The sequence below is a fragment of the Lissotriton helveticus genome, chromosome 9 (assembly GCF_964261635.1).
Source record: "Lissotriton helveticus chromosome 9, aLisHel1.1, whole genome shotgun sequence".
NCBI classification, from domain to species: domain Eukaryota; kingdom Metazoa; phylum Chordata; class Amphibia; order Caudata; family Salamandridae; genus Lissotriton; species Lissotriton helveticus.
The window spans coordinates 580,759,559-580,771,573 of NC_136070.1; the positions used below are offsets into that span (position 1 = coordinate 580,759,559).

General features: G+C 45.4%; 1 protein-coding gene across 1 annotated transcript in view; it reads left to right on the plus strand.

Moving 5' to 3' along the window:
- Positions 1–11,499, plus strand: part of NAA40 (N-alpha-acetyltransferase 40, NatD catalytic subunit) — a 43,894-nt gene extending 32,395 nt beyond the window's left edge. The window contains exons 7-8 of the mRNA XM_078660545.1: positions 10,134–10,211; positions 10,555–11,499. Of these exons, the coding sequence (XP_078516671.1) occupies positions 10,134–10,211; positions 10,555–10,696 (220 nt within the window). The 3' untranslated portion in view covers positions 10,697–11,499. The remainder of the gene's footprint in view (positions 1–10,133; positions 10,212–10,554) is intronic.
- Positions 11,500–12,015: the final 516 nt, after the last annotated feature.

Consider the following 12,015-nt stretch of genomic DNA (forward strand, 5'->3'; position numbering starts at 1 on the left):
ACCCAGATCAGGAGTTTATTTCCAACTTTTTCCAGTCTGGGAAGAGATTGGAGAGATTTGGTGAATATCTTTAAACATGTTAGTTTGTGGATGTGCAAAGAGTTCAAGGCTTTTTCAACCATGGAACTATACAGATTCCACTCTACCTACAGTCTGAAGAATCCCAAATCATGATAGAATAGCAAATAGTATCCCTAACAAAACCCCAGCAACTATTATCAGATGTTTGATGAAAATGAACACTGACATAATTTGTCACCTCACTGCAAGTCACCAAAAGCGACAAGCAGATTTTTTTTCACTGAACAATTAGAGTTCTGAAGCATTCTGTCCTTTGGAAAAAATAGTACAATATAAAATCCCACACCCATTTCTGGACCCTTGTCGTCTTCCTCAACACTTAAAAAGGTACAGAGATCTTCAAAATAACTTTCTGAAACATTAATAACCCCAGAAGAGCTTTTGGTGAATTTAGTGAATTGCAAAAGCATTGTTTAAAACAAAATGTATGTGACTTCCTAGCCTAACAAAAGAAACTCCAATTAAAAAAAAAACTTCAGGTATAACTAAAGAGTGAATTTTTATGTATAAAAATGCAAAGAACTGGACTTTTGTACCCTTAAAATGTATACATTTGTTTTTGAGGGAGAACCTATTGTTGGTGACTTGATTTTAAAACAGCAGTGTAGAGGAAGAACTGGGTAAGTGAGGGTGTGGCTGAGAGTATTTTTGTTTAAGTAAGTAAAATAACTTTACTTTGATTTGTTGAACCATAAAAATGCACAGTACAAGCATTAAACTACATAATAAAACACAGAGTAAAGTGTTTAAATTAGAAGTTTAACACCATGACACATGTTTTGGCACTGAGGTACTGTGGCATTCACCGCAAATGAGGACCAGAACTCGGAGTGGTGAATGGCAATAAACTGTTTATTAATAAGTGCTAACTCCTGTGACCTCAGCCACAGCCTTCCTTGCCGCTGTCGCCTCAGAGTGTCCCCGGCGCTCGCCTTGGAACGCTGGTCGCGGTGACATTCTAAGTGATGTCACCGCGAGCAGCACCATCACATGCAGAGCCGCCGGGGGGGGAACAGAGGAGGGAGATACCACACATCCCCCTTCCCTGCAGAAATAGAAAACATTGGATAAAACAATAGACAAGAACCAAATTGGGGAAAAACGTACATAGTGCAGAATGGCAATGGTTATATCATCACATACTGGTCAAAATGCCTGGGAGGTCTGATCACTCTCCTGATGGGCCTGTGTCCTGGGAGAGGGACACCCGGTGGCGTCCTGCTGGCGAGGCCGCTATCTAGACCTTGACCACTTCCCCCCCCCCCTTTCACCTTCTGGGACTTCTACAGGTGGGTGGTACTGCACAACTCTCCCTAGGTTCCATATCTTGCCTTCTTGGGTCTTGACCGCATTCTTGAAAAGTTTTGTGATCTTTGTGGGACTGCTGTACTCTGACCAGCTCGCCTTCCCTGTGGGAGCTCTGATTTTGATGTTGTCTCCAACCTTGAAACCGACCTCCCGTGTGGCTTTGCGTTGGTCGTAACCTTCTTTCCTCATCCTCATGGCCTGTTCATGTTTCCTCACACTGTCCTTTTCTTTGGTTCGGTCCGACCACCCCTTGTGCCATTCCATCCACCCCGGGGCAAGCTTGGTGTTGGGTGTCCTTGCGCGGAGCAATTCGAACGGGGTGACGCCCGTCGTCTGATGCGGCGTGAACCTGTATGCTTCCAGACGCCTCCACAACTCTTCTTTCCAACTTATACCACTTGCTTTGGCCAGCTGGATGCTCTCCTTTATGGTTTTGTTAAAGCGTTCAACCATGCCATTGGTTTCTGGGTGGTATAATGCACATCGCTTGTGCCTGATGCCTCTTTCTTCCAGGAAGTCTTCCATCTCTTTTGAGCATAGTTGCACTCCGTTGTCGGTGAGGATGTTGCTGGGGAGCCCCTCTCGGATAAATACTTCCTGCAAGAATCCGATGACGGTCCTAGTCGTGACTTCGCTGACGAGTTTTATCTCCGGCCACCGAGAATACAGATCCACGAGCACTAGGATGTAAGGTGTCCGCAGTTCCCCGGACATCGGGCCCAAAATGTCTAAAGCCAACTCGTCCCATGGTCCAGACGGGGGCGGCCTACACACCATGGGTGGTGTCTGTTGCTTCAAGACCTTGTCGCTATTGCAGCACGGGATGCACCCCCTGATTCTCCTTTCCGTGATCAGGTCCATGTTCGGCCACCAATAGCTCTCCCTGAGTCTTTGCTTGGTCTTAGTGATTCCTAAGTGCCCTTCGTGAGCTATCTCGACCAGGTTGTCTCTCACACTAGCTGGTGGTACGAGTCTTGTTCCCCTGAACAGGCATCCGTCGACAATGGTTAACTCATCCTTTACCGCCTGGAAGGGTCGCAGGTCTTCATCACGTTTGTCCACGTGCTTCCATCCATCTCTCACTCTTCTGCAAACTTCTTCCATGGTCTTGTCCTCTTCTTGTGCCCTTCTCCACGTTTCTTCACCCAACGCCTTCTGGATGATGCAGACATTCTCAACCATGAATCCTTCTTCGTCTTCATCTGTTTTGTCTCGCATTTCACTCGCTTCTGCATCACTGACAAGCCTGGACAGACAGTCGGCTGCGAGGTTTTGCGTTCCTGGAACATACTCGACATTGAAGGTGTACTCCTGGAGACTGACCACCCAACGCCTTATCCTACTGGAGATGGCATCCAAACCCTTCTTGCTGAACACTTCTACCAAAGGTTTGTGGTCGGTTCGGAGGGTGAACTGCGTACCCCACAGGAAGTCTCTGAATTTGCCTACTGCCCAGGATACCGCCAATGCCTCCTTTTCAATGACTGAGTAGTTGTTCTCAGATTTTCGGAGTGACCTTGAGGCAAAAGCCACGGTTTCTTCTCCTTCCACGTCTTTCTGGGTAAGGACCGCTCACAACCCTTTTGCACTAGCATCCGTGGTGAGGATCGTTGTCCGGCCGGGCATGTAGGACTTCAAACTAGGGGCCTCCGCAAGGGCTCTCTTTACATCCTCGAATTCGCTCTGGCATTCTTGGCTCCATTTGAACTCGCTTTCTTTCTTCAGCAACAGCCTGATGGCGTAAGTCCTGCCTGCTAAGTTTTTGATGAACTTTTCATAAAACTCCAACATCCCCATGAATGATTTGATCTCGTCTTTGTTCTTGGGTGGTGACAGATTCACAATGGTGTCTTGGAGCTCGACCTTGGGACGTATGCCTTCTGCCGTAATCTTGTGACCGAGGAAATCCAACTCGGGACAGCTAAACACGCATTTGTTCTTCTTCACGGTAAGACCCTGGGACAGAAACCTCCTCAGTACACATCTCAGTCTCTGATCATGCTCAACTTGGTTCTTTGCGAACACCAGCACGTCATCCTGGTAACACATGACGCCCGGGATGCCCTTCAGGATGTTGCCCATGATTCTCTGAAAAACGGCTGCCGCCGAGACTAAGCCGAAAGGCATCCTTCTGAACTTGTAAGAGCCCATGGGTGTCACAAAAGCAGTGAGTTCTTGAGACTCCTCGTGAAGTTTTATCTGGAAATAGGCCGAGGTGAGATCGAGGGTGGAAAACACCTTGGCACCCTCAAGCATACTCATCATTTGGGTGATGTTCGGCAAGGGGTATCGGTCAACAACGACCTCTTTGTTGAGTGCCCTCAAATCAATGCAGAGCCGGACTGACCCATCCTTCTTCTTCGCTGCCACGATGGGCGCCAACCATTCGGTCGCTTCCACAGGTTCGATAACTCCGGCCTTGCACAGTTTTTCCAGTTCAGTTCTGACCTCCTCCTGAATGGCTATGGGGAGTCTTCTGACTTTTGCCACAACGGGCTTGGCATCCTTCTTCAATTTGATTTTGTGGCAGTAGTTCTTCAAACACCCAAGCCCTTCCCTAAATACCTCTTCAAATTCTCTTGTGATGTCAGCCTCACCCACCTGTATCTCCTGTATTAAAATTTGGGGATTGCTGTTGGGATTAAGGTACACCCCTAACCCTTTTTGTGCGCGCCACCCCAAAATGTTGTCCCCTACAGTGGACACATATACTTTGGAGACAGTAGACCTGTTTCTGTACTCGATCTTACTCAGGAAGTACCCTTTCATGGAGATGGGGCGCCCCGCATACCCTCCTGGTCTCAGGTCTAACCTCCTCAAGGTTATCTTGCCTTTTGACAAACGCGAGAACTCATTGGCATTAATGATAGTTATTCGAGAACAAGAGTCAAACAATGCATCTAATTCAACATCTCCAACTCTAATGGTGTCTTTGGGACTTTCAACTTGTTCCTCTCCTACCTGTGCTGTAACTTCTTTTCTCAAGGGGTTTCTGGGACCTGGCATCTTCAACTCTTGTACTTGCACAACAAATTCGTCGTTCACCACATTCGTTCTGTCTCTAATCTGTCTACTGGCCCCTTGCCCACTCTTGCAAAACTGCTTGAAATGGCCCTTCTTACCGCACTTATTGCATGTGAACCTGAGGGCGGGACATTCCTTGTCGTTGGCTAGGTGCCCTTGTTTCCCGCACCTGTAACAGGTACCCTTGTATGACCCTCCCGGTCTGCTGTCCTTCTGCTCCTTGCCTACTGCCTTCTGACCTTTAACAACAGACACAGTCTCACATTCGGATACCACCTCACTGACATTGACCTTGTCATCGATCTTCTTCTCCCCTGCATCCTGCTTAATTTCTTTGACGCACTGCAACATGTGCTCTACCTGCTTGGCTATGATGAGAACTTCTCTCAACGGCGGGTCATCTTTGAGCCACAACTCCTCACGCACTCGCTCCATCCTGCAGGTCAAAACGAACTGGTCCCTAATTCTCTCCTCACTCGCTCCTCCAAACTTGCACGTTGCAGCTAACTTCCTCAACTCAGACACAAAATCTTCTATAGATTCCCCATCCTTTTGTGCCCTCTTACCAAAATGGTACCTCTCCATAATTGTGCTGGTCTTGGGGAGGTAGTGTAAGTCTAACTTCTTTAGACTAATTTCAAATTCGTTCAGACCCCTTCCCTCCTGTGCCCCCAAATCCGGGAGATGATCCAAGACTTCTTCCCCCTCTGCGCCCAAGTAATAGGCCAGTAATGCAACCTTTCTTTCTAGACCCAAGTTTGGCCCACATACAGTAGCATAATTTAGGAACACTTTTTTCCATTTCTTCCACAAGATGGTGGGGTCCCCTGGGCTGGTCAGGAAGAAGGGTGGAGGAGTCACACTTTGCATGTTCAATTTACGATAGACAGTGAAGAACTCTAACCTTCAAACGTGCACCTACCCTCCTTTCAACAAACTGCGATAAGTGAAAACCTGAGATCCTGTCCTAATAGGAGTGGCTAGGGGGAATTGGATTACCAGTGAAAATGCTCATGAGGGAGCAGAAGTCTGACCAGCCTAGCACAGCTTCAACTCGCTACGACATACACGTGGAAATATAAACCTGTCCCTCCCAAAAAGGTAAACACTACGTTCCCCAAGTCACAGATTAAATATGCTTCCTCGGTGCAGTACGTAAAGACAGTACTCCCATCACAGTGGTCACACTGCAGAGCTCCCAAAAGCGCGACCACCAGATGTTCTTCCACTTTCCGCGCTAGCAGCAGAACCCACAGTCACTCAGGCGCAAGGATAGGTTATACTGACATTGTACCACAGCTCCGCCGCGCTCGTTGGCCCCTTGCTCCTTATACGTCGTGCTCTCAGAGTCCCTTGGAAATTCCACTGACAGTACTTCAGACAGCCTACACGCCTCAAGCTCCCTCGCAGCGCCGGCAGGTTCAGGTCAATGACAGTTCAAAACGCGTTGCTTCACCATCCCACGCAGTTGGATTCTACCTCTAATTATATTTCCTGCTTTACTCCAGGTGGACTTTCACCCAAGCGTGCCAACTGCTACTCACTGCTAACGCCGGGACTCTGAGCAGTGGGGCAGGGAGACTTCATCCACTGACGCCAGGCTTCTAACGCCCCTGTGCCGACACCACACAGCGCTGCCCTGCTGCTGATCGAGGAGCGCGCGTTGAAAGCCTCGTGAGAGGGGCTGGTGACAAATGCGCCGGACTTCTGCTTAAAGTCACTGCTCAGGTGGCGCTATGATCGCTCTCAGGCAGGGATTACCTCACCTTTCAATTTATAGAATAATCACCGACACACAACGGCGGAAGGTCTGGCTCCAGCGCGCCAGGGCACAAACAGCTGCACCTCACCTACGGAGCGTCAGTGAGAGGGGACTTCTCTCGTCGCTCTCCAGGCACCAAGGATTTTCCGTGTCTTTTCTCAATTATGTCGGCTCAACTTCTCTGCAGAGCTGCCCCTCGCGTCGTCCGTCTCAGCCAGTCTGTAAACGCGACTGTTTTCCTTCCCAGTCGGCAGGCTGCAGCAACACGATTCAGCTGCTGTCCTTCCGCTAATCTTCCTCCAGGCGCATACTTCACGGCGTGTTGAGGTCACAGGCTTTTGACCCTCGTCGCCAGTGTGGCATTCACCGCAAATGAGGACCAGAACTCGGAGTGGTGAATGGCAATAAACTGTTTATTAATAAGTGCTAACTCCTGTGACCTCAGCCACAGCCTTCCTTGCCGCTGTCGCCTCAGAGTGTCCCCGGCGCTCGCCTTGGAACGCTGGTCGCGGTGACATTCTAAGTGATGTCACCGCGAGCAGCACCATCACATGCAGAGCCGCCGGGGGGGGAACAGAGGAGGGAGATACCACAGGTACCTTCCTGTTGAGACCAAAAAACCCAGCGAAAATCCCCCCCCCCCCCCCTCCCAAAGTACAAACGAATTCGGCTAAAAAAGGGACCGTTATGCCATCTAGAGAGTCTATGATAGTGACTCATTTTTGAGGTGCCTTGGGCCAACATATGATCACTTTAAGTGCGAAATGCAGTTAATATTAATTGCTAAATAAATTAAAATAACTACTTTTATTGAAGCATCAATACGTTTCCGGCAGATTTCTATAGCAGTTTACTTTACTTTAGATACTTTATACTGCTGAGAAAAAATCCTATAAATCAACATCTGACAAAATGCAATACATTTAATAATAAACGTTTTTTTTTATGATTCCTGACACAAGACACAACTTTTAAAAACTTGACCATGCCCTTTGTGTACTTATAGAAGTGATTGTTTCTGAACAATGGTTTATGCTTTTGGGACTAGCTTGGTAGCATACAAAGCCCCGCATGATTCATCCGACTGTAAGATAGGCCTTTGGTTGAATAGATCCTGCTGTAGGTCTCCGGGATGAATCAAGGCAGGACCAGCAAAAACTTTCTTTCATCCTTTTGAGATTGATGAATTGTCAGTTGATGATCAGTAGTTTCTGTTTAGAATGGTACACAACTGTAATAACTACTAAATAGCAATCTTAATGACTACAAAGGTGCACAACAGTCCTGTTTCTGCAGCTCAACTCATTGTAGCAAGTCCGAGAGACTTTCCTCTAGCAACTAAGTGGATACCAACAGAAGGTACGCACTGTGTAGAGCTAGCCATTACTCTTGAATCAGAAGTCTTCAACAGTGGGGAAAACGGCCACTTTAACAAACAGTGTGAACACAATCTTCTCGAATTGTAAAGCTTTCAGTTCATTTATAAGCTTACACTTTAGATATTTGCTAAATTATAAAAAAAAACAGCAACAAGCCTAACCACTGATTTACTGGTTAGCCCCCTTACTTTTAGGAGTAAAAATGTGTGACCTAAGCTCTGGCATTAGAACTGGAAATAGCACTGTCCCGTCTGCCCTCCTGGGTTTCATGTTTTCGCTTTGGACTACTAGACCCTTTGCAAAATTGCTTTGAGTTATTTTCCCTTTGGAGACGGTGCATGCTTGTATAGAAGGAAATCCGAGGCAATATATACAAGAATGGCTCCTTAACTCCGGAGGAGCTGGCATCATGTTGTTGCTTGGTAAATGTAATGCAGCAGATTGAAATGAGGTATTTCAATGGCTTTCCGGACCATTGTGGTCAACCCAGGAAAAGCTTTGGAAATGCTGCATGATGCAGCGTTTGTATCACACTGGAAACATAGCCAGTACGGGGTGCAATACCTTTTTTGGTCTCCATTATGCACATTTCTATATGTGATACAACTGTGAAGAACCTGCCATTTTAATTCAATTTAGCTGCATCGTTGGTTCACACGAGTTTCTCCGAGTTCTCTTTTTTTTTCAAAATCTCTACGTTTTCTCTTGCCTGAACATAGTTTGGCTGCAGTGCCAGCTACTTTTCTGTCCCTTGGTTACAGAAGCGTTTACTTGAACATGCTTGCATACCTTATAACACACTTGTTGATACTTTTTTTTAAAAAACTGCTTGCTGTTGACCACTTGCATCCATAATCTCTTGCCCCACCTGTTCTTCATTGACTTCTTTTGAAATGGTCTATTATTCCAGCCAGTTTAAGGAGACTTGGACTACCCAGCATGCTCCCTCTTGGCCCATTATCAGTACTCTATCACTTATTGAAGGTGAGAGAGGGAAAAAAGCTGGTCCCCACCCTGGCCTATTTAATTAAATCGTGTTTGAGACATTTTTATTTCACCTCCTGCATGCAGATTCTCTTTAAATTCAAATTTGCTCTCAAACGTTAGCAGTAGCAGTCCTAGTCACTGCTTAAAGCAACTTGTTTTTCGTAGACGTTCAACCTGCTTTTTCTGAATTCCTTGGATTCTTGTGTTTTGTGGACTAAAAAGGAAACTTTTAATGTAGAACATTTTGGGGCTGTTTTAGGAGGGTATTTGCCGATCCGAATTGTGAAAAATAGCTAATTGACTTGTTTTCGTGGCCTTACACCCACACGCTGGGAGTGTTCAATAATTGCTGCTTTGTGCTTTAGTTTAGAAAATTAGACCGGAGTAGAAAAAGGGTGTGGTCTGATTAGAAATATAGCTGGAAAAGCATCGAAGTTTTTATTTTTTTATTTTAATTTTTTAAAGCAAGATTGCTTCCTGGATCTTCTTGAAATGTATTAAATGGCCATTTTATGGAGGTTGATGTGAAGTAAGGCCAAGGCTCATACTCCTTGATAACTAAAGGACGTAATGCCCTGCTGGATTCGTCTGATGGTGAAAATTGACGCATGTATTATGTTGCTGAAAAGTTCCTCTGGTGCTGATGGGCAGTGATTGGTTCTGCTCTGGTGCTAGTAGTCCCGTTTTTAGAAAGCTTGGTTCATTGATAAAGAGTAATTTGAGATCACTGCGGCATGAGTTGTATGTAAACAATATTGTTATTTCATCATGAGAGTAATGGGATTTACTAGAGTTTTTACAATATTACCTCATGCTTGAGCCTGTACTACAGAGTACGGCTGCACAGGCTATCTTGAGCCTAAATACAAAGCTCCTAGTGCTGCAATCCGTATCCTCACAGTGGTCCTCCAAACGAACTGGCGTAGGCTGCGGCAACCTTACCCAGTCTATTAGTGATCCTGATTTACTTTGTTGTGCTTAGTTGCTCTCATCCACATTTAGCATGCTCAGTCATTATTGAACTGCCTCTCTGTTCAAGTAGTGCTAAACCTCTTTGAAATATAAAGAATCCCTCTAACAACTGATGTTGCACTTTTCTCGTTTAAGAGGGTGATTGTGATTGCATTGCCAAAATAGTATGCTAATTCCACAGATATGATTAACTTTCAGCACATCCCGGACTTAAGCAACCTCGTGACATTTCTGCAATGTCTTTTCAACGGGCAGTTGCCACCTTCTAATTACATTATACACTGGTAGGAGAACATTGAAGACTTGCCAGGGTTTATGTTAAAGGGGCTGGTCTGTGTGTTCTGAATGTGTTCTTGCAGTGATTCACGGTATCCTAGCATTCCCTGTTTCAGCACTGTCCTTTATAGCAGTCCTTAGAAGCATGCAAAATGTCTGCAATTTAGAGATCCTAAACCCAGACTATCCAGAAAAGGGCAGGGCTTGCTAGTCCTAAGGAATCCTAATAGCGCTAACCCGCCAGTCTGTGGATCCTGTAGTTTTGTGAATTCCTGCAAGTGCAGACTGGCGCCTATATAGCAGCATAATATGTAAGGTGATCTTGATTGCCTCTTCTGTTTTAGTACACAGATGAAGAAGGTTATGCTGACCGTGTTCAAGCACAATCACGGTGCCTACCAGTTCTTCAGAGAAGCTTTGCAGTAAGTTCCATTTTGCTCCCTTCATTATGTAATTTTTTTTAACCTATTCTGTTGCAAGAGAAAAAAATCTAGCACCGTTGGGGGCCGCATACACATGTAAAACCATGATGTCACCCACTCCTGTATGGGTTTGTTCTGCATTTTCTATAACAGTTTGTTCATTGACAGTTAGTAAAATCTTTATCTTAATGTATTCACATACTGTTCCCAAAGTTCCTGCACCTTGCTTGCAGAGTGGCTGTAAATTTTTTTTTTAACCTTCTACCTTTTGCACTCACTTGCAGTTTTGTTTCCTGCCCTGGCTTTAAGGTTAACTTTTGCTTCTCCGCCCACTTTCCTTCAGGTTTGAGATAGATGAGAGTTCGCCTAGCATGACTGGCTGCTGTGGAGACGAGTGCACGTATGAAATCCTCAGCCGTAGGACGAAGTACGGAGAGGGCCAGCATTCACATGGGGGCAGCCACTGTGGGGGCTGCTGTCACTGATGCCGAATGCCCTATGCCTTTGTAATTTGTATATTTACGCCTCTGTACCCTCAACCAATAGAGACTGGACAGTTTAGCCGTGGTAAAGACTTGGCCCGCAACAGGATTGGCAAGACCCACAAGGTTGTAATGGCTTAAAGACATTGTTCTCTTGAAGGGCAAGTTTTCCCTCGGTACTCCTTTTTTGCATATCTTTTATTGAACTTCTGGTCCTCTTCCCCTACAAAATTCACAGAAAGGACCCTCATCAAACACTCCTTTTCCTGACTTACAGAAACCTGCCTTCAAACCACACTCTTTTTTTCAGGAAAAGAATGCAGAGATACTGCAATGCGGAGTGAGGCGATTAATCATTCCAGGTGACGTTCCTATTCTCTACACTGTCAGACTACCCCTGTGTACTGACTTTTAACAATCTGTATGTTTTCTTTAGTGAATCTCTACCCCACTTTCATTCCATTGTGCCACTGATTTCACCCACCTGGCCACACATTATTCTCTGAAACCTTTTGCAGCTATTTGCAGAAAGATTTGCATTCCGCCTTAGCATTCCTTCTCCCAGTATGGAAAGTTACGGATTCTAAGGCTATTAGCTGAAATATTAACATATAACACAGTACCTCTGTAGCGAAAATCTCCTGTTTGTGCTCAGTGCCCTGCTCACTTACTCCTTTCAGCCCATCAGGGTTCACTGCCAAAAATGTTCCATTTCCACCACCCTAAGTGTCTGTGTGGTTATTTTGAATTGTCAGATTTTACAGTAATGATTGTGTTTTTTCTATAAAAAAAATCTTTTTACTCAATACATTTGTCAGACGATTTAATGCTGGAGGTACTAGCCCAAAATGCATTTTATTTCTTCCATGTTTGTCCAAAGTGTGCTTATCTTGTACTCGCTTGCTTTTTTTTTTACAGAGGATTGGGGATGTATTTATTCATTGTCAATCGTTAATGTTACTTGAGGGTGCTACTGCTGACTCCTGTAACTCTTAGTGTAATGCTGTCCTCTGCCAAATAGAGTAATAGTCCAGGCTGGGCCCAGGTGCTATGGTTGTAATGTTTCCATTTTTCATAGATTTCAGGTTGCTGAAGGAGGTGACTGGAAGCTCCCTTCTGATTAATTCAAAAGGGTGTATTGATGATCTGCCTGAGAGGTAAGATATTCTGTGTAGGTTAATTCCCCGAATAGGTAGACCTGTAACCTTAGCAGAAGAAATTGTGGACTGCATCAAATATAAAAGACCAAGTCCAGAATAAGGCAGCAATTCAATTTTTGTCACTTGTCATCTTAAGTATGTCCTAGAGGGAAATCCTGGCAG